The sequence below is a fragment of the Nesoenas mayeri genome (genome assembly GCF_963082525.1).
Source record: "Nesoenas mayeri genome assembly, chromosome: 11".
Lineage (NCBI taxonomy): Eukaryota > Metazoa > Chordata > Aves > Columbiformes > Columbidae > Nesoenas > Nesoenas mayeri.
In genome coordinates this window covers 14,779,692-14,802,771 of record NC_137563.1, presented here as the reverse complement: position 1 = coordinate 14,802,771, position 23,080 = coordinate 14,779,692, and the positions used below count along the sequence as shown (strand labels likewise).

Genomic DNA, 23,080 nt, shown 5'->3' with positions numbered 1-23,080 from the left:
GATGTGATCTGTTTTTTCTGGGTCCCTTAGACAGAGAAATACAGCCTTAGGTGCTGCGTGTCCGAAGGCCGGTGGTGGTTTTGCTGAGCTGGGTAGCGCAGGCTGTGTTTTTCCGCATGGGCACACGGCAGCGAGCAGCCGGCTCTGCCTCCCCCGCAGCTGCAGATGTGCCTGCTGGCTCTGGGCTGGCTGGCGCAGCCACGGGTGGGGAGTCGCGGGTCCCTCTTCCAGCTGGACTTGTGATGTTATCGTTCGTGACAAAGTGAGTGGGACTTTCCCCTACTCATTCCTGGTTTGAAAGACCAGCCAATCTACTCATCACATCAACTGCAAAGCCAGGGACTGTAAGTGGGCGTACTGAGTGTCAGCAGCATAAATCATGAAGCAGAGGCGTGCGCACGAGCAGCTCTGGCTGTTGTCAATGGAAGTGAAAAATCAAGCCTAAAGCCATGTGTATCAGCACCCACTACCTGGCTCTCGACTAAAATTGGGCCTTGCTGAACAGCTAGTGCCAGAGAGATGGGTTATCACCAGCGTGGGGATGTTGTATGCAAATGAATGGGTATTTTACAATCAGATATTTAAGTAAAATGTAGAAAATATAGCCCTTAGTCATATGTGATTCATCTCCTCAGCACTGAAGAACATGACAGAATAAATGACTGACTAATGGTCCCAGCATAGATATCTGAAGTCAACATTTTATGAGCAAGCTGCGTGGTAGCAGTGAAAATAGACACATGCACTGAGGAGAGACTTTTCAGTAATAAACCTGTCTTTGATTTTAGTGATAGCTGGGTCTCAAAATAAAATTTCCCTGTTTTTCAGTGACATCAAAAGGGTTTTGTTTGTCATGAGTGAATGCAAATTGCTTTCAGCGTGTTTTTCTTGAACTCGATTTAAAAGACTGAGGTTAGTTCAGATAGTTATTATGGACAATTTTTTCTAAAACTTCCTTTTAATATGACAGAGAGGATGAAAAAGGGGAATACGGGGCCATAAAGCAGAGAGAGGAAGGAACTGCCCGTTTTTTGCAGTGATTTTAGTTGAGTTGGAGGATTTTTCAAGCTTGGATAAGCTTCCTTTGTTTGTTTTGCAGGAGGAATTTTAGACCACTGGTTGTTTTAATGACTATTTATAAAATAAAATAAAATATATGATAAAAATAAACTAAAAACCTGACCTAGAATTTGTCTACCAGTTAGATGAACATGCTTGAAATGTCTTCTTACCATCAGAAATAATCTAGTTTCACAGAGCTGTAGGACTTTCTTCTTCTGCATATCTTGCTAGTGCAGATATAAGAGGCCGAATCTCTCATTTTGTATCTCTATTGATTTTGATCCATTTGGTATGTCGTTAGATCATGAGAAAAATTGTCATGGTTACCTGAGTCAAGCAAATAAAGCAATAAATTTATGGGAGCTTATTGAAAGTGTTCTGATTTCATATTTCAAGTTGTTTTTTTTACTTAGAGATGTTTGGGTACCCAGACTTCTTTTAATGAAATTAAACTTTCTGAGATTTGTCTATTTTTACTCTATACATAAAATGTCTGCCTAACTAAAACAGTGTTCCTGCTTTTGGTAATTGACATAAGTGAACCTTAGTTTTTAGTTGAAGCTATTGCTCCTAATAAATCCTCTGGGATGCCTAAATAAGAACGCCACGGGTCTCTTTAGTGACTGTAATTCAAGGCTATCTTTTTATCATGGTCAAAATTGTTCTGGTTTCCCACTTAATTATGAAGGTAATGCAATGTGGCAGGCCAGAGGCAACAATGATATTGCTAATGCCAGGCTGCAAGGATAGCTTGTAAGTAGCTGAGACGGCTTAAATATTTTAAATAGTAATTTAATTTATCAGTTTGCTGATGCATTGTCTGTGGTACTGATATTTATAACCCAAACCTTTCAGTGGTTTCACATTATGATGAAGATAGAATATGTTAATAATAGTACCATTTTCAAAAGCATTTCAGTGATTTAAAGCCTGTGCCATACTTTTTAAAGAGACTCTGATCACCTGGGAGCTTAAGTCTTTTGGGAACCCAGTGAGTTTATAGGCCTAAGAGCAAATTTTCTAAGCAGGCAGCTGAGGTTTTTTTATTCTTAGGAATAAAAAAAAATAATAAATCAGCAGAAAATTTAGAAAATATTAGTATTTAAAATTCACATATTGTGTAACAAACTCATTTAAATTATTGATCTTGAAAGTTCTGGATGTCAAAGCCCAGAAATCCCCAATTAATGGTGTCAGAAGAACAGGGTCTCCTGTGGTGAGCTGACATGTGGTGTGTGGCCACACAGCGGTGGAGTTGTGCTGCTGGCTGGAGGCGATCTGTGCTGGGCTGGAACTCCCCAGCACCATCCCAACAGGTCACTGAGCACCGCTTTGCCTGTGACAGGTGTCTCCTCACTGCCGACCTGGTTTGAAGTTGAGTCACTGCACCAAATCCCTCTGTTTCCTGAGGGGCTCTGAGCTGCTCCAGGTTTTCTGCCGCTTCTTTATCCCTGTGTAGCAGTTTTGTGCATTGCTTTGGTAGGTTCAGCCCCAAGTTCCAGTTTTATTGTATTGTTTTTGTAGTTTTTAGGAGGAGATGGCAGGATTCCTTCCAGGCGGAGGAAATAGGGTTGTTGTGTGAATGTGGGAGTGCCCAGGTGAGAAGGAGCAGCGTGCTGAGAGGGTTCCCACCTGAGGGAGACTTACTGATTTTAGGATTACGGACAGAAGCAGGAGAGACAGATATGTTCTCTTGAGAGCACTGGTGTTATTACAGTGGTAGCTCACTTTCCCTCTTTATATACTTATCTTTTTTTTTCTCTTTTTCAATTGAACTGATATCTGCTTAACCAATATGGCTTACCTCTAGTGGAAGGATTAACCAAATTTTGGATGAAATTTTAATATGACATTTGGTTTGTTAAGAAAGTGAGTAAATGTAGAACTGGTGGTTTTGGGGCTTTTTCTTTTTTATTTTTAATGAAGTCTTGGGATTCGTAGAGCATCTTATTGTTGGTGGTAGCACACATTCAGGTTAATTATTTGAGAAATGTTCTTCTGTAATTCATAATTCAATAGGGATTAGAGAGATATTTTCAATGCATTTGATTTCTTCAACAGGGACTGCATAGACCATGAAGAAAACAAGAATATTGTTGTCCAGCTGATGAGGCTGAGATGCAAAGCAAGTTAGAAGAGAATGACAGCCAGGTAAGTTTTGAATTTTTCTATTTGAACGTCTTGCTAGAGTCACATGATTCTAGAGGGTCTTTCTTTGGGAAAATTCCATTAAATTTAAACCAAATTGAAGTATGGTAAAATACTCAGCAGAGCTCTGCTGCTGAATCTCTACTTTCTTAGGCCTGTAGGGCTTAGCTGCATCTTTCAATGTATGTTGAACTATGTAATTTAACTGAAAGTCCATGGTTTTAATGACCAGGAGCTAAAAAGAGGAATGCAGATTTATAGAAAGCTGTGGTACTACCCATGCAAGGTCTCCAGGCCCATTCAAGTGCTGGGAGGTACCTGTGGGAGGTGTGGGGTGGGCTCTGTGAAGCGTGTGTGGGCACAGAGCCACCCCAGGCAGAGTGCTGAGGAAATACTGGGCATCCGTGCAGAGCTTAAGTGTTGTGTTTCTTTCTCTGCATGTGTGCCAAAGGTGTCCATTTCCTATCTGTCTGGAGTGCCTTATAGAAAAGAATTCAGTATTAACCAATGCGTGCTTCTGTGAGCAAGAGTATAGCTAACAATTGAGCTTGTTTATCATTTGAAATTAATGATGATGTGTAGCCTTGGACTGAGAAGACCCTGAGAGCCAGACCCTGTGCCGCTGTTCCAACAGGCCTTTCATGGTTTCCCTGCTGCTCATGAAAGGTTCTCAAATGAGCATAGCTGTGCATTTCATTTATATCTCCTTCTTAAACTTCTAAATGATTAAAATATCTCAGTGAAAATTTTGCTCTTTTTTTTTGCTTCTTTTTTTAATACCATAATATTCCATTGTCTTTGCTAGATGTGAACACAGATGATTACCTTGCTGTAGCATAGATTATTCCATTCTTGTCCTGTTGTTTATATCTCACCTTGAATCCTCAGTTGTTTCCCCATCAACTTGGCAAGGACTCTTTTCAGGGCCAATGACAAGCAGGAAAATCTTCACAGTCATCATGAAATGTATGAGGTTCTTTGGTGTCTGCTTGGACTTAGATCTTGTGTGTCAGACAACTATCTTCTTATTCATGGAGTTTCTCCTGTTTCACGACGCTTTACTGGGAAGGCAGCCGTGGCAGTGCAGGTGGAGGAGGGTTTTTCCCTGGGCCATGTTTGCCATGTGCAGTTCTGCCCATTTCTGTGTGCACCAGGGTCAGGCAGTCCCAGCCCATGCCCAGCAGGCCACAGGGAGACTGGCAGTTAACTGAATATTTCTTTTGTCTTGGTTGATAGATTTGTCTTAACAACTACCCTCCATAAGGCATTATCTTTTGACTTAGCAAAATAATTTGTATGACTTCCCTAAGTGCTTCCTACCTACTGAAATCCTTCCCAGAGCTGTCAGTTCTTGCAGACATGCAGCCTGCCTGCCTCTACCTGACAAGAACAGTGACATCAGGTGGCAGGAGGGCCTCTGGGACAGAATACTACTCAATCTTACTTTTTCTTTCTTTTTTTTTTTTTTCCTTTAATTTAATGTAGTGTGGGAGTTACTACAGCCACAGGGCAACCTAATGAATGTAAATCATCAATTTACCACTAGGTAGTTCACTGAAAGAAAGGGCACAGAGCTATAGATAATGGTTGCAAACTAGCCCCAAATCCGTCGGGAGATCCAGTATCTCACCACTGTGCTCTGTCTCCTGGTGCCAGTATTATTTGGATTTTTCTAGTCTCCCCTCACTCTGGATAATCAAAATACATTACTACAAATTGTGATAATATTACAGTATTCATTTTTTGTCTCGTTAGCCCATGATTACTTAACATTTTGGGTTTCCAGTTATGGTTGAGATTTTGCTAACATGGCAAGATACCAGGAGACCATAACAGAGACCAGCAATCCCTTTCAGTTTGCAACATAAAACATTATACATGCAAAGAGGTAAGCAAGCAGTTTACTGTATGCTGTGAGCTGCCACATTCATTTTAGGAAGATTAATCTCTCAAAGGAAAGCATATGTGGAATTGGGTCACAGCACTTCACATATTCAAACTTGTGTAAGATACAAAGTGATCAATCCCCATAAGGTCTTTGCGAAGTAAATAAGCTTTATTATTTATAGTAGCAAACAGGTTAGCATTTATCTTTTCAAAGCATGGTGGTAGCATAAAATCTGTTTTAACTTCTGCATTTTAAAAGCTCTACTTTGAGGTGCTGTACCTTCCTATAATTTAATAGTTTATGTGTGATAAGATACTCGCAATGTAGTGAAATTACAGTTCTCAAGACTAGTGAAGAAGAAAAGAACATGGCACACATGGAAATTCAGTGTTATATATGCAGATGTATATTCCGATATGCTATTAGTGAACTGTTTAAATTATTCTCAGTGGAGGTAGCGAGATGACAAAAGCCACCTAGCAAAGTGGATGCCTACCTCACAGTCCCCATACCATCAGGAGATGGTAGCACAAGAGTGATATGGCAAAGCCAGTAAAATCTGTCGTCATTTATAGGGTGGTTTAACTCAGCTGTGTATAATGGAAGCCTGTTTACTGATGGCATTTGAAAATGACTCTTAGCAGAAACTGAAGTCAGGTTTAATGAAAGTAACTGTTTGGAGGATGTGCAGCAGTGCGTGATGCATGTTATTTTCGTTCCTGTCGCTCTGCAAGAAGCAAATCTCCTTTCTCTTCTCTCACCAGCAGTTCCTATTCATCCTCTCATACAGTTCAGGCTTTTAGTTTTATGACAACTTCTACTTCAGTTTTCTTCTTAAAGGAGATCCTAGTTCAGTATCCATCACTGATGCTCTGCTAAGATCAAAACAATTTTTTCACTATCTATGCCAGCAAAAGTTATGGCTCCCCCACATATTTTGCAATGTTTGAGGCTATTCCACTATATTATTTACTGAGATAATCCTTGCATGGATTAAAAGCAGCGTTTTGTCCTAGGCCCAGAGCTTCATTTGGGTAGTACCTGTTCAGATTATCCTGTGGTCTTTCAGCCAGAGTCAGTCTTGGAGAGGGAGGCAATGTGGGGACAGGAACCTTTCTTTTTGTTTTTCCTTTTTTTCCTTGCTTTCTTTTTTTTAAATGCTTTGTGTTGGCCCAAGTTCTGCTGACAAAAGGTAGCGGCAAGCTCTGGTTCCCACTCAGCATTCCTCGCACATTGTCTAAAGGACCATCACAATCGCCCTCAGAGACTTTTGCTTAACTAAGCATCTGGCTTTCTTGAGATTTTACACAGTGATGTCTTTAGAATGTTGTGGGGTTTTTTTGGTGATTGATTTGTTTGTTTGTTGTCAGAATGCATAATATTGTTAAATATTTCCAGACCCACCTCAGTGGTACTGCACCATTTATGCATCAGACGGAGTGAGCAGCTTCTTTTGCTTGCCAAGAGTAACAGTGACACCCTGTGGCAAATTCAATACAGGCTTTGCACTGAATTTCCGTTGTTTTCTTTCAAATTCACCTCTGAATTTCTTACATTGTGGGGAGTATCACGGGAGGAATCTGTCCTGTGCACACAGGAAAGCTTCATCGACTTGTCATGTCTCTCATTTGACGTCTCCATTACGGGAATACGTGTCTAAATAACACAATTAGGAACTTCACTGCAGTGCACTATAGTTCTACTGTGTTCTCACATGCTAATGTCAAAGGTATGTACCCAACTTAAAATTGTTTCATTATTTTAACCTTTGACACTTGCTATGTCATTCAGACAGCTCACTGAATACTGTGGTTTGCACATGGCAAGTGGTTTAAGCCTTCTGCATGCTAAGTAGCTGACAAAAGAAAGATTTGGGAACTTCAGGAGAGGAAGTGGTCTGGTTTTGGCTGGGTTTGGTTTGTGGTTGTTTTCTTTTAGAGAAGTAGGAAGAAGAAAAAAGTTTAGGAAATATTAAAAATTCCTGTAAAACTTCATCTGAATCTTCTATAAAACACAAATTGCTTAAAAAAATTAATGGATGTGCAGGAAAGAATGTCATAAATTAGGTTTTGTGTCCTCTGTGCTTGAAATTTAATCCCGTTACATCTTGTCCTATCAAGAGTCCACTTAAGTTAGGTGTTTGGGTGGCAGAGCAGTGGTCGTAGAATCATAGAATGTCCTGAGTTGGAAGGGACCCACAAGGATCATCGAGTCCAACTCCTGTCCCTGCATATGACAACCCCAAAATTCATACCATGTGTCCGAAGAGGGGGTTTTGCCATACAACTTTAAGATGATTGAAAGATACAGGGAGTGTAATTCTCCCTTGAAGAACTCGGCTGTTAATTATCACATATGAGCCCTCCCTGACAGACTAGACATTGTTGACCTGTTTTGTGCAGAAAACTTAACAAAAAATCCTCAACAAAAAACCCCACCACAGCCAAAAAGGAAAGTAACTTGAGAGAAAACAGACTCAAAGAATTTGTTTTTCCAACTGAGCGGGGTAAAGTGCAGCACGCAAGTAAGTAGGGAGCGTGAATTGTGACAAATCAATTGATGTTCCCATCCTTGTGGATTCTGTGTTTTGTGTCCAATATATTATTTTTTGTAATTTTTGGTTCTTTCTAAACTCTGCTACTCTTCCTTGCTTTTGCCCATGCGGCTGCCATTCCACTGCTCCACTCTTCTGACTCTTTTTCTATGTTACTTCTCCAGAGATTTCAATCTTTCTTCATATTGCTGTTTTCTGTTCTGGCTTTTCTTCACTTGTTCTGTAGAACTCTCTTGGTCTGGAATACGTGATTCCCTTCCACAAGTGACTTTGGAGCACTGGGAGAAGAGCGTGGTCAATAGACGTGCTGCAGCTCTCTGTGTCCGTGTGTACAGCCAGGTTTCACTCACTCTGTCTGTCTGTCCCAGCATACAAGTCCCCATAAGGCAGTGCTTGACAGTAGCTTGTACTTCAATATTGGTTTAGTTGGGCTTATTTGCCTTAGCTGAGATTCGGGAAAAAATAGTTTCAAAACAGCAAAAGTAAAATTGGATGGAGTTTTATATGTTGTTTTATATCTGGATGAATCACACAAGATTTTTACAAGAGAACCATTTTATTAAAGTCCTGTATAAATTGTTTCTCTGATTCCTTGTATGCTCTTCATATCATACCAGATTCTCTCAGGTACAGATTTCCAATTACAGAAGAAAAAAATTGTTGGGTTTTTGTTCTGTTTTTGCTTCTTTCTTTGTTCTTTTTTATAAAACACCAGTGATAGCTTTTCCACTGCACATGGCTAAATATTTAAGAATAGATAAGAATACAAACATGAAGAATGAATGAATTTTAAAGACAATTCTTAAGAAATATTTGCAAGCGTTTCATTGTCTCCCTTTAGTGACCTGGGCTTTCCCCTTAGCTGCCATTGTAAATACATTTCACAGCACATGGATGATACAAGATAGGAATAGCAGAGGCGGTTTTGTTATCAGAGAGGATTGGAAGCCAGACTTGCAAAAATTCCATGTATCTTTGATAAATGAAATTACTTTCGACTCTATAGGAAGTGAACATAAACTTAGGTGCTAATCCTGTAAGAATGTATGCATTTCCTCGATTCTTACACACTAACACTGTCCTACTGAAGTTAATGAGTTTAAGTTTTTGGAAAATGTATATTTCTTTTTTTAAAAGGTGACTCGGTGGGTCAAACCTTCTTTCATGAAGGTGATGAGAAATTTGCCATTGATTTCCCAAAGAGCAATATGGTTTTGCAATACTAGCTGAAAGAAAGGTCCAGTAAGGACAGTGCAGAGACATCATAGTAATTTATTTACATTAACAGTAATTATTTGTAAATTAGTTGTATTTGTGTATATGAATTACTGTTAATAGTCTGAATTAATAGGATACTGCATTAAATCTTTTCATGAGTGCTTAATCCTGCATGACTCACAGACATGAGGAGCATTATCAAGCTATGAATGAAGATATAAAATCAACATAATATATATTCCCTGTCTAGATTAAGATGCGTTTTGGGTGCTGATTTTTGTTATGTAATCCGTTCTGGGAATGGAAACAAGCACCATTGTTATTTGCAAATAATGTGAATGCAATTATCAATTTGAATCTGCTAAATTGTTAAAGTCTACTTAAATTCGAAGAATGAGTTGTTTTACTTCAATAAAAATTTCTAAGCAGATAGTAAACTGCATTTTATTTTACATTACATTCTCCAGACTCAGATTATCACCTTCTCTTTTGTTTTCAAACCTTTCAAAGTTTTTATTAATATAATGAAACAAGTCACAGAAACACATATAAAATACTCTATATACACTTTTTACCTTGTCTCACCTCCACTTGGTTATTAATTTTAAAATGTCACAATACTTAAGACCACGTGAGTTAAGTCTTTACGTGATGCATGAATCTTCTTAGTCTACAACTACATTATATAACACTACTTAGTTTACACACGTACACAGAAGATATTTGCAAAATTAAACAGAGATTTTCTGATGGTATCTTGATTTTGAAAACTGGTCAGTTCAGTGCCAATTCTGTCTCCTCAGGAAGTCAATAGTAGAGAAAGTCACTGTAAAAATGTCTCTTGACTTCAATTAAGTGATTTGTATCAAGGTGGAAAGCCTTGCCAAACTGATGCTAAACAAATGATATAAACTTGTTGTGTTTTGTTTGTTGTTTGTTTTAGTTTAGGTTTTTTTTTTCATTTCCTTATGTTTGTTTGTTTTTAAAGAGGTGTATGTGCAGGTGCTTTTCCATATATAAGCATATACCTTCCTGATCAAGCCTGCAAAACTGGGGAGCACTGGAATGCCTTTAGCAAGTTAGGTGCCAGCCTTACCAATATATTACTCCAGTTATACATGGTGCTTAATCTCCTGAGAGCAACTAGAGTAGTGCAGTGGCAAATCAGCACCTCAGCCCGTAAAAGCCTGTGGTCAGTTCATCTATGAAGAACTGACGTTTACTGCTCAGAGTAAACATGCGGACCTGCGCAACAGCAGCATGTCATTTGGTACATGCACTTAATCTGGGTTACAGGCTGGAACGAGATTATAGTCTGCCTGTTTAGCCAGGAAAACATGAATTTCTCAGGCAAAATCTTGCAGTCATGGCCCAGCCTCTCCCCATGTGGGAACCTCCTGCTTCATTTGGTGGATCTGCTTCTGTAGTTCATCTCTGTCCAGCTTCATTTTCGCTTCTAGAACTTGCCGTAGAGACCCAATGCTCTCATAGATAGCTGCAAATCCTAATTGCAGGTGAGAATTAAATTAGTTAATAAGCAAAAGCAAGAGTATCGCATAATTTCTATCAGAATGTGCTTTCTGCCATAACGCTCTCTCTGCTTTATAGCAGGAATATAACAGAAGTTCTGAAGAAAAATAGGCCTGTAATAGTGTGCTGATGGCAGAAATGCCCCCGATGGCAGCCAGGCTGTGCCTATGCATGCCGTGGGGAGAGCACTTATAAGCTAATAAGATGTCACCTCTCACTGTGAATTTCGTACTTAGTAAAAATCCTTTTTAATGTCACGGGTGCAACCGTTACATCTGTCCCCAAAGTCTACTTCGATACAAGCAAAGGCATTTTGCATATTATTATGGGTCAGTAATTGTTACCACAATTTAGAATAAAGAACTTGATAACTATGGTCCTACCAGCATTAACTTCAGCTTTCATTTCTTTTATATCTTCATTTATCTCATTTTGAAGTTTGCCAATGCGAATATTTATCTTTTCTTCTGACTGTTTTGCTTCATGTGCTTCCATGGTTATCTTCTGTATTTCTTCAATTTTGTCAATTTTCTCTGCCATTTGGTTGAATTTCATCTCTATATTTCTTTCACTCATTTCCTGGAGCCGGGAAAAATAGTTTTGATTATTTACTCTGCATCTGAAATTGCAGTAGTCTTTCCCAAATATGCAATAGACATCAATTTATCATCTTTTATGTGGAATTCAAAGGTGTAAAGAATTATAACTTTTTATAAAATGGTTTAAACTGGCTTGATTACTGTAGGCTGAAATACTGATCTATTCAGAAGTGATCAGATTTGAAGGTGCTCAGACTGTGGGGATGTTATACTTGACGTCAGTGAAAATACAAATATTGAGGAGGTCTGAAATCTCACTCAAATAATACTTCAATTACATCATCTTAGCTATTAGTAATGCTTTTGAATACTTCCCAAGAGATATTATTAGCACATTTGAATGAAACTTACAGTGTTTTCCTTAAAAGTCAATGAGAGTTGGTCAATTTTTTGGACAAGCTCTTTTTCATGCCTTTCATGTTCCTGTTCCATCCAGCTACGTGCAGACAAAATCTGGTTGCTCAGTTCCTCAGTAGCATTTTTTAATCTAAGAGCATAATAGAAATGAGCAGATATCAGAGAGCAGAATTTTTGGTCATTCAGCAGTGACTTTCTTTATGAATATGTTCATAAAAATAAATCCATGACAATTTAATACATTCTTGACAGCATATTAAGGTGAATCTTTGAAATTTAATGCTACTAGGCTGAGGCATAGTAGATGCAAATTTTTTGCAGCACTGAAAACAGACTATGGTCATCCATGCAGATTATAGTCTTCTTTTCCATAGGTGTTAAATCTGAACAAAGATTTAGTACCCATTTATTTTAGTGGCAATGCTGGTTCATATAGCCCCACTTGCATTGCCTATACCCACCTCAAGTTAACACCATCAAGTGTGCTACTGAAAGTGTTTCTTTAGACAGTCTTTTTTCCAGTGAATATTTGAGATCTGGATGTATTCTTTCATCTGGTTTGCAAATAGTTTTACTGGTGTAACTGGCAGGATTACATGAGGAGGGCAATAGCGGTAAGGATGTGGATGGCTTAAGCTGGCACTACCACTGAGTGAAATGCCTGGAGACGAGTTAGTATCTAAATTGAATGTATCCCTGTATAATATCTAGTAATAGCAGAGTAGCATATCATTAATAATTTAGGTATTTGAGTTATCTATTCATATTTGAGGCCAATTTAAAGCAATAACACTTTGTGAATGCTGTGCCTTGCTTCTGGGTTCCTTGAGTTGAACTTCTTGCCCTGCTCTCAACAGCCACCTCCAGCTTCTGTTGCTTTCTACAGTTCTTGCAAAAAGGCACCAGGCCACTCTTGCCAAAATCCTTACTTGTGTTCTTTAATACGAGTTCTGCCTGGATACTTAACTAGGGACTTAATGGGCTTTTCAAAATGGTCTCACCACATTAGGGGCAGAATTCTTGTTGAAAGCGAGTCCTACCTGACAGACCATTGTGCTCTTGTAGTAACTCTTGAGCACACATATGTATTTAAACAGGTTCATGCTTTTGTAAACCTGAAGACGACAACAGCCAAGCTTGGAAAACGGAGCAGCAAGGTTTCCTGACACTCACTTCATATCCAGAAGATGGAGCTGTTGGTTGCTCTCTTTGTAGGCAATCTTCAGCTTTGCTTCTTGTTGCATTATTGATTGCTCTACTCTGCTCAGAAGATGAGAAATCTGAAACAAAATTCAGAATTTACTATTTTTCAACAGTCTTTCATCACAGTCTCATTTGGGACGTTTTCATACCAGTAGAGGAGATCTTAAAGAGGGGCTATTTTTGCTGACATTTCAAAAACTATTGAATTTGCACGTTTTACTTGATAATGAAACATATACTGTCTCACAAGATGAAGGTATCTACATTGTGAAAACTGTAATTTTTCAGCCATAAGTTATTTTAATAGTCTTCTCTTGAAAGCATCTGCCTGCTTCCCCCTTGAAACAGCTGAATTTGCATAATACGTACATCTCTATGTTGTCCTATAAGCAGAATAAAAGAATGGCAAAGCACTCCACCAGTACTGAGTAATATTCTTCATCACTTCATGTATAATGGCTACTGCAGTGATAAAACTGTTGGATTTAACTGGGCATAGGCCATTACTAAAAGCAAATATTTCTCACTAAAACAATCATCCCAGTTTTACAAAACCGACTGTTCTGTTTCACAAGATTAATGGCAATATGCTCCTGGCAGGCTGATGCATTACACTGAGTCTTCTGAGAAACACAAAGTGGATTTTAACCATTCACCTAGCACAAAATGAAGATGTAAAATACTTTTGTTGCCCCCAAAAATGAGGCCTTGAGATGGAGATAGGAAGAATACTTTTCCTAAGTGCTTTAAGTCTCTGCTTGCATCTACTGCTCACTATTGTGTTCAAATACATATGAAATTATCCTGGGCAGCCCAAAACATACAGGGAGAGACACGGATGTTGCATTGTTGTGTTGGTTTCGCAGAACATCTGTGTCATGTTCACATTCCAACCTCAAGAACCTGTTCAGTAATCACTGACTTCATTCCTGGACACTTTCAGTTGCCTTTAGATACTATCCCCTTGTACACAGCACACTAAAGGCAGCAAATTAAGGGCCTTTTTTCAGTTAGACCAGTGCAATATTGCACCTGGGTACCAATATTTGATCTAATAAGGACTGTGAGCACATACACCTCTCCATTTGTAAATATGTGACCTCCCAGGGTAATAACTAACAGTAATGGAGTTTGTGTGAATTAGACTACAACTCTCACCCGTACATGAATCATTCTGATCCAAATACCGTACCTGTATTTCTGCCTCTTTGATTTTAGATTCTAAGATCAGTTTGGAGGTGTGTTGATCTTTACTTAGGCTCTGAAGTCTTTCATATGTAATTTTATGCTCTGCAGACAATCTGGCTAACCCAGCATCACATCTGTTTGAAAAAATAAATACAAAAGCAACAGCTGAATAGAATACAAGGTTCAGACTTTTTAAATTATCCATTTTAGACTAGGCAGTTCTGTGAAATTGCTGGCTGTCTAGCAAAACAATGTCTTATGAGACTGTAAGAATGGTGATATATCTCGTAGTATTCAGCAAACTGCCCCCAAATGGGACTGGAAGTCAAGTAGTCTGACACATACATTCCTCTTTTCTTGGCACTGATGCGATATGTATAAACTGTGTTGTTATCAGTCAGGAAAATCACATTAGAAATGCAAAGATGCAGAATTTCAATACCTTGTATTTTTGTCATACTCCAAAAGACATCTAGTAACGTGTGCATGATTTCACCTACATGATTAGAAGCCTAAATAATTGAGGGCTGTTTTTTCATTATTATAGCTATGTTCCTCTGAGTTTTACATTATTATTTTTTTTTATTTGTGAAATAGCAGTATACAATTAATGTATAGTAAACAATGCGGGGCAAATTTTACGGTTATTAGTCTTTATTTAGGTAAAACTGTCTTTGAAAACAATGTCTCACAAAAGACTATGAATTGTAGATCTGGAACTGTTCAGGATAAATGTGCTGTAGAATCTGTGCATTTTCTACCACATTTCAAAACTCCTTTGGCCAGGTCAGTTTCGTCTACATACAATAAGGACATTAACTGAGCTGTAAAATATAAGTACTGTAATTTCAAGAGTAAGACTGCTGTGAAGTATGACTCACATATATTTTTTTGTTAAGGGAAATATGTAATCGGCAATGTTACCATATTTGATCTATGAAACCAATGGGGAACAGATAGCAGTTACAATTTAAGGCAGAAAAAGGCAGTAAAACGGAAGAACAAGCTGAGGCACGTTAAATCATTACCTAAACCAATGACACATTTTAACCTCTTTTTAGTAGATCTCAGTTTAAAGGCTTTCATTGCAACACACATTTTCATCACCTCGGTTACAGCAACTACCATTATCATTAATCGTGAAGGGGAAGTAACAGCTAAAATGACAAACACAGCATCTGCTTAGTATTATGGTAAAAGTTCAACATGAAAATAATCAGCAATTCAAAATAAGACAAAGAAATTATAAAATGTGTGGAAAATAATTTATAGTTTAGCAGTTCAACATTGCAAGACTGATTAGTAATATCTGTAGAAAGACCAGCTATGGTTTACGTAGCAGTGAACCATACTTGTAGCTCTTACAATCAGGTAGTTTCTTTAAAAGACGAGAGAAGCCAATTCTCTTCATGTTGTTGTGATCAATCAGAGGAATGAAATCATCTGCATCTAGTCACCAAAAGCCTATGAACTCACAAAAATGGTTAGTTTGTTTCTCTGAGGCACCATAGCAGAAGTAAAAAGCAAGAGCTTTGAAAGTACTGTAGCAATTGTAAACAGCAGGCATCCGCAAGTGTTTTTAAGGCAAATTAATGTTTTGGGTTTAACCACAATTGATCTCGCTGCTTTGCGGAACTCAGTTACGTGATCAAAGAGGCCATAGAGTTGCATGGTAACTGAAACATTAAAATTCTGGCTATGTTAATTTAGTGTCAGCTTGGTATGTATTAATCGGAATATTTCATTTTTCTACAGGGATATTCAATTTTCACCCTTTTAAACAAAGTTTGAATGAAGTTTAAATTCCATTTTCTGTTGTTATGCAGTGTTTAACCTACATTATTTTTTAAAAAACAATATTCTATATGTTGAAGTAGTCAAAGAGAAGTCTCTTTGCTATATATATTATGCATACACCCGATTAGTTTTGACCTGGAGGAAAATATTAGAGTGCTCCAGACACAAATTAGATTCTGATACTAATCATGTGAACATGCATTTTGAGTTAAAAATTTACAACAATTAAATAACTTTAGTCCATGCTTCCACTAGCTTTCAAATGCATGGGGAGGTAATAATAAGATGAACATATGGAAAACCATGGGCTTTCTACCACTATTAATTCAGGTTTCTACTGCATGGTGGGTCAGAAGAACATCAGTAATCTAAACGAAAGGGCACATCATAGTTTGGAATTATTCCTTGTTTTTTTAAATTAAAATATTTTAAAATTTTAATTTAATTTTCATTTAATTTTTTTTAAAGGAGGGGAAAAAAAAGGCACACTGCAATCTCCACTGAATTTCCTCTGACAGTTCTGGTTTGATACTTCTTTATAATATCATGATAAAATGATACCAGAATTCTTCTTAAAAATAGAACCAAATGTTTCTGAACACTGAATTGAAGTTCCTGTGTAATTTAATCAGGCCATCTATATAAAGGAAGCCAATGGACTATGGATATGAAGACAGAAGTTGAAAACAACTTTTTAAAACATTAAGTTTTCTAGGAAGAACACTAGTTTAAAAATATAAGAGCTCTATATAGAACCATGTTTTATCAGGAAATGCACAATAAATAATTCTGTCTTCACATCTGAAATGCTGAAGCTGGTCATACAAACAATCCAGTGTGGTTTTTCATGTGCAGTTGCACACATGCACTATTGAAATTTGGGCCAAGGATGCACTAGAATGTGTTTGTTTTACTTCTGTTTGATTCTGGAGGACATTTTCTGAAAATTCTGATTGCCAAGTCGTGTACTTATCTGAAATTACAAATAAACGGAGAGATTTTGTAGTGCCAAGTATCATTCTTGGTTTCAGAATACAGTATAATTCTGAAATATAAACCAGTAATGTTTAATATAAGCAGTGAATTCATCAAACAGCTGCCTTGCAAGTCATAGTAAGCAAAAGCAGTAGTTATTTTTCTGGCATGCTGAGGAATATTTCTGTTGCCTTCAGTCTCTAAGAAATAAATACACAATGGTTGCTCTATTCAGTATCGCCAAGTACTAGATAAAGCTGATGACTACACCAATACTTTGCAACAGGATGCTACATAAATACGCTAGAACGGTACATACAAATTTTTAATGTTCCTGTTTTATTATAGCAGGAGATTTTTCAGTTGAAGTACCAGTGTTTCAGTGAAAAACAAGTAGCTGAAGAACAAGTAGTGAAAAGCAAGTTGATGTGTTCAGGGGACCTAGTGGGCAGCAACAGCTGGTGGATTCTGGTTGGCCTGGAGTGCAGCACTTCCGTTGTGCCGATGAGGTTCACAAATGCACTGCATCCCAGATGCATCAGACTCATTTTCTGTGCAGTGTAGGAAAATCTGCCTACATGTAATGAGTCCAGAGCGTCTGGAATGAATCAGATCTATAATGTAATGCATCTATATATGCAAAGTAGGCCCAATTTGAACATGCATAGCTGCCATTTCTCTGGATGTTTCAGCTATCAGGAAGCTTCTAGAGACAGCTACTGCTATGGTTTTGACAAGGCTGCTGTATTTAAATTTTCCAGACAAATTATCATAGTCCACAAGTTATTCTGTAAATAAATAATAGGGCACTACTCGTGAGTTTTATGATCTAATATTGCTAGAAATAGAACTGGTAAATCTGCATTATATAAAATTGCAGACATCAGGGACAGGAGGCTGGAGTAATGGATCTATTGGCATGTATCTAATTTTCCGCTGAATGTGTCACTGAATTTAATAGAGGTAATATTTTTCTTACAGTTAATGCTGATTCTCAGGAAAATGTACAACATCATTCATGGTGAACACTATAATGATGCTTTACAAATTCATCAGTAAATTATGCTCAGTGAGAAATGGTTCAGAGACATGAGCTGTAATGTGTACTCAGTCTTCTTCTGCTAGGGATATTAGTTGATTTTGCGATGCAGGTGAGCTTAATGTGAGGGCTGTTGGGATCTCCCTGTTCCAGAGCTGTCGGTAGCGTGGCTGTGGAGCTGTGCTTCAGAACTGTGTGTGCGTGTAGGGAACTCTGCTCTCACCAATGAAAGCAGCAGCCCTCAAGAAATAATGAGGCAGTCGTTCAGTGATATATTGACGTTACAGAACAGTTGGTATCGGGAAATAAACACCACTCTCTCCAATATTGAAATTGAATAGGATGTTTAGTATGCCTGTAATTACTGGAACTGAAAATTGGCCAGAATCCTGAGATCGATGTTAAAATTATTACACGACCAAAAGGCTCAGACGTAGGTGATTTACTATCATGTGTCATATAGAAACTGATGGACACTGATTGTCCAGCTGCACACTTCCAGCCTGGAGCTACTGTGATGCACTTGGAGTTAAATTAGCCGACTGTCACTCCAGCCCGAGCCACACACCATCCCTTGGCTGTGGCTGAGAGCGGATGTGCAGTAAGTTGGCAACCTGCAGTAATTCAGTCGTGTTTCTGAGGTTTCACTCTTTGAACTTATCTGAAAGCTAGCAGGACTAGATGTAAAAGTAAGATTATATTAGGTGAGTTTAACTTATTTTCTCTAAGGAACATTGGCTAGAGTAATCAGAAGGTGTTTGTTGTCTCAGGGCAAGTTTCTGGTTAAGTATCTGTAAAGTGCCAAAAGCATCACAAGCTGCCAGCTTGACCAGGATCTCCAGATATTACTATAGTCATTATTCACAAGAACACTAATTTTCAAAGTAGAATATGTCTATAAATGAAGGCAAATAGCTTTCTCCATGGAACACTGCTTTAACTTGATTTCTGATAAAGGAAAAATTACTTTCTTCCTCATTCCGGGAAAATTTCCCATAGAGAACATAACATTGAATTGAAGTAACCATTAAAAGACAATAAACTGATTCTCTTATGGAAATGAATGCAAATACCTGACATTCATTGCACAATCTAACATAAGGCAGATTAGTATAATCTCCTACAATTGTCAGATAAATTGCAAGCCTGTCACAGTACAAGGGCATTGCCCTCAGTAAATAAAGGAGGAATCCTGTTGCAGACTGTGCTAATCCCCCCAGTCCCCACACCAAATACTTGGGACAGGCAAAGGCCTCATTATCAAATTCATGCTGGCACGTGTTTGTTCTCTTGAGTTCTGTTATGAAAAGCAAAGGCATTATATTTTGCTTCACAAGGTGTCAATAACTCTATTGCTCCAAATACAGACCTCTCTCAGGATGTCATGTGATCTCAAAGTGGATTTTTTATATAAAGAAGCAGGAAGATCGAAGCATGTGAACTTGTCAGGGATTTCTCAGTGAGATAGGTATAAATGTGTATGTTTATCACTCTCTCTATATTATTTCAATCAATTTTCTGATTTGACAAAATAAGCTTGTCTAGTCCATTCCTGTTTGCTTAAGGACAGTGCATAACTGAAATTAAAAAAAAAAAAAAAAAGTAAAATCATCTCTCTAAAGTATTCTTTACAAAATCAGCTATGAAAGTTACAGCGGAAACTTCAAAAATCAAATAATTGATGAGAAAACTTTACTTTAGTTATCACTAAATCACTCAAAGTACCAAAAAAAAAATCTGTACAGTATAGACAATAGATAATTCAGGACAAGTATAATTCCACTGACACTATTAGCCAAGCTGCTGTAGGCCAGATCAGGTCATTTTTCTATAGCTGTACGTATCCTCTACCTTTTGTGTTCAACTGTACAGACACTCAAGCAAATGTTGTACTGGAGTTTGTAAATGTGTCATTGATGGCACGATGTGAAGTCTGTGTAGTTCCACAACTGTAATCTGAAGTTTCAAGTAGCTTATGAAATCTCTGGTTTATAGATTTCTGTTCCTTAATGTGTCAGGTAACCTATTTTTAATTTTTAATATGGCTGACTAATTACTGAATGCACAGATTTTTACTTCTAAAACATATGCAAAAATGTGCAGCTATTCTGTTCTTTACAAGTGCAGATTGTTCCATGCTGCCTTTATAATTGTGCTAATTAGTTTGTTTCAAAGATAGACTGCTCTAACCATAGTACTTTTCAAAGCTGAACCAAATCCAAATTCATAAGGAATCTGAGGTAATTTATTAAAAACTAATTTCAGGAATTAAGGGTGAGTTTAATGTATAATACTGGAATGCAAAAGATTATTATTCATTTTCTTGAAAACACTGAGCAACATTATCCTGGGAATTTTGCCAAAGTTGAATTAAGCCCATTATCATTAACATTCATACTTCAAGATTACAGCAATATTAGCCAGTCCCCAAAACATACTTCTGTGGTGACTTTTACCTTGCAACTCTTCCCCGAAGATCCCCTAAGCCAGAAAGCTGCCGCATTTCCAGACTCTTCAGAGTAGAATTTGTTCCATAGCTGAGATTGTCTCTGACACGGATCTGTTCCTGCAGCATCTACAAAGCATTCATATGGAAATATAAACTCTATGGCACATGTAATGTACATATAAAATGTCACATATTTGTTTTCAGTAACATCACGTACTATTTGATTTTTACTTTATTAAAACCTTTTCTTGTACTAAACAAGACACTTTTAGGTCATTTATCATTTCTTATTCTTAGTATCCAGTCTGCACATAAACACCATAATATGTACAAAGTATAACTTGACAAGCGAATGGAAGCTTAAATATTAATTTTATCCTTTCGGTTTCCCTACCACACCCCTGTTGCTCATTGCAGCAGAGGTCAGACATGAAGTACGTATCTGCATACGATTAGGTCATAAAAATGAGCAGTTGGGTTGGGCTGCTTGGTGTTGTCAGTAAGTCGGAAGTGCAAGAAAGTTTATTATAGATCTAAGGCATTTCCGAGTGTTTATACAGCACAGCCTTTGGACTGAACTTGAGCTGGGTATTAGTGTCGCATTAATTCATTTTCTCAGGGTTTTCCAGCGCAGCTTTTGAAAGCAAGCTTATTAGTACCACAAAGTTTCTGTGTTTATATGCTGACATCCTGTGCTATTTTCACAGCCACTTAAGGAATTATGTAATTTGTGAACAGTGTTTCAAGTTATAAAAACAATTTATAAGCTTACAGGATCCTCAGACCTTGTCTGACCTTTACTTATCCTCTGGCAAACTTTCTTACTAAATCAGAAGGAATAAGTAGCCTAAATGGCATTAGTCCTGTGAAAAATTCTTAACATACCTCGATGTCCCGATTAAGCTGCCTCACGATCGCCGTTATGTTTCGGATGTGTTCTTCCAAGAGTTGCCTAGCCAACCGGTCGCCCCCCCCTTTGTTCTGCATTCTGTGCAGAGTGGAAACAATGTCCTCCTTAATGCGAAAAGCGTGTTCCACAAGAGCCGCCGTTGTTTTTTCATGGCTTAGGATTCTGTCTTCCAGCTGATCCACCAGGCTTGCAGATGCCAGCGGGACCGCTGTCAACGCCTGGCTGTGCAGCGGGATGTTTCGAACCCGTCTAGTGGAGAAGAATATCCAGATATTGTGAAGGTCTTACACAAAAGTCCACAATGTCCTTTCCCTGGAGACAGTGTGATGCTGTCTTAGTAGCAATACTGGGGAGAAGCACCAAAGTACTCACAGTGGGAGGGCCCCCTGCTACACAAAAGTGGGTGCTGTGTTTGCTACTGTGCGTATCTTGTACAGAGACAGGACGGGCTCTTTAAGGAAGCTTACAAAAGTGTAGGATCTTAAGAAAAGGACATTAGCATTGCCAAAGTAGTTACAATTCAGACCTATAATTTGATTAAGAATCCAAATTCAGAACCCCTTTACTGAGTTTGAAATGTACTGCTATTTGTCTCTACAGTTTTCAGGCTTAAAGCAGTAACTATATAGAAGGTAGATGTTGCAAATTAAATGAAACCAGACCAAGATTAAAAAAGAGTTGCTTGTGCCCATTCCTTTTTTTCAGTCTCTACAGCTATCCTGTAATACCATACAGAAGCTTGTCCTCCCATGGAACAGACAGGAGCATACATATGTGTGGATAAGGAGATACCAAAATCATGACAAGCTTCTCGTAATCTTAGTAGTCAAAATTTCCCCCCAGAATAGCTTGCATTTGGATACCTTCACCTATTGTCTAGATTTTTTCAAGAGAGCTCTGCATTGCATAGCTTCCATGGAAAGCAAGGGAGCTCATGGGTGCTTAAAGGAAAAAAATTAGGCTGCTAATGCATGCAATCTTTTCCTGCCACTATATTCTGAAAAGAATAAAGAAATTTTTCAGAGGCAGAAGGGAACATACAAGTTCAACTCCACTTTGAAAAAGATCTTTTTCTTTTGCTATGTATTCTCCATTTTGTTTCCTGTTGATGAGCCAAATTAACAGTTTATTTTCACCGTGGTGATATTGATGGACATGCATGAGGACTCTAAAAAGGTCACTTCTGACCCTGAGTATTCACCCTTACTCCATGCTATGAGAAGACTGGTTAAAGTATAGTAGTCTTGGACCTCTACTCAGTTACAGTTTAAGCTATTAAATTTCTTTGGGAAAGGGTTAAGTAAAAGCTGAGTAAGGAATTGTGATTTGGGCCATGATTTGAATGAGCCTACAGTATTTCACTTTGCTTTGCATACTAATGCCAAAGTCCCAAGTCACAGCATTACAATAGATAGGAAACTGAGAGACACATAATACTCTGCAATATGAAGATTTTATTTTTTACATTCCAAACTGTACCTTTCAGAAGGGGCAAGAGTTGGGAAGATTGGGCTTCGCTGGGCCATTTTCTGGTCAATAACTTGTCTGTTGAAAAAGTACACATTGAATTATTTAATAGCTTATATCTGGCACTGTAATAACTTAATGCTTCTGCTTTGAGTGAACCTTTAAGTAAAGTTTAATATTACGCTGACAGTTCTGATCTTGGAGTTCAAATATTGCTTATAGAATAGAGGCAAATAAAAATCAATACAAAAGAACAAAAGAAGGAAAACTGAAAACTGGTAGAAAGCTTTCTATAGTGAAAATGATACTCTAAAAAAAGGCAAGGTTGACAGCCTTGAAACTGAAATCTGCTGTGGACCCACAGAACTGGTTTGGCAGGACAAAGGCAAACAAACTTCTTGTCCCCAGTTGGTCTGCTGGCCTCAGACATCATCAATCTATGACTAAAAAAGTAAAATCTGCAGGATTGTCATAAAGCTTAAGAAAATATTGGCTAGAGAATTAAATAAAAATATTTCACGACAGCAGATTGTTAGCAGTGAGGTGTTTTTCAGGTAAAAGCATTGGCAGTTGGAAACCTAAATAGAATGTATTAGACATCAGCATAGTTTTAGCAAAACTGAGTCTTTTATTAATTTGTCTTCAAATCTAGATGACTGCACTTTATGTTTTAAGAAAATTTTTCTGTGGTAAGAA

The 23,080-nt window shown here is 37.9% G+C and overlaps 1 protein-coding gene across 1 annotated transcript; it reads right to left on the bottom strand.

Moving 5' to 3' along the window:
• Nucleotides 1-10,234: 10,234 nt before the first annotated feature.
• Nucleotides 10,235-22,443, bottom strand: FAM81A (family with sequence similarity 81 member A; the record flags this gene model as incomplete). The annotated part of the gene is made up of 8 exons (XM_080351555.1): nucleotides 10,235-10,374; nucleotides 10,784-10,979; nucleotides 11,351-11,486; nucleotides 12,530-12,636; nucleotides 13,752-13,881; nucleotides 20,015-20,133; nucleotides 20,893-21,166; nucleotides 22,397-22,443. The coding sequence occupies 8 exons, from the start codon at nucleotides 22,441-22,443 to the stop codon at nucleotides 10,235-10,237; spliced, it is 1,149 nt and encodes a 382-aa protein (XP_080207681.1).
• Between the last annotated feature and the right edge of the window lie 637 nt (nucleotides 22,444-23,080).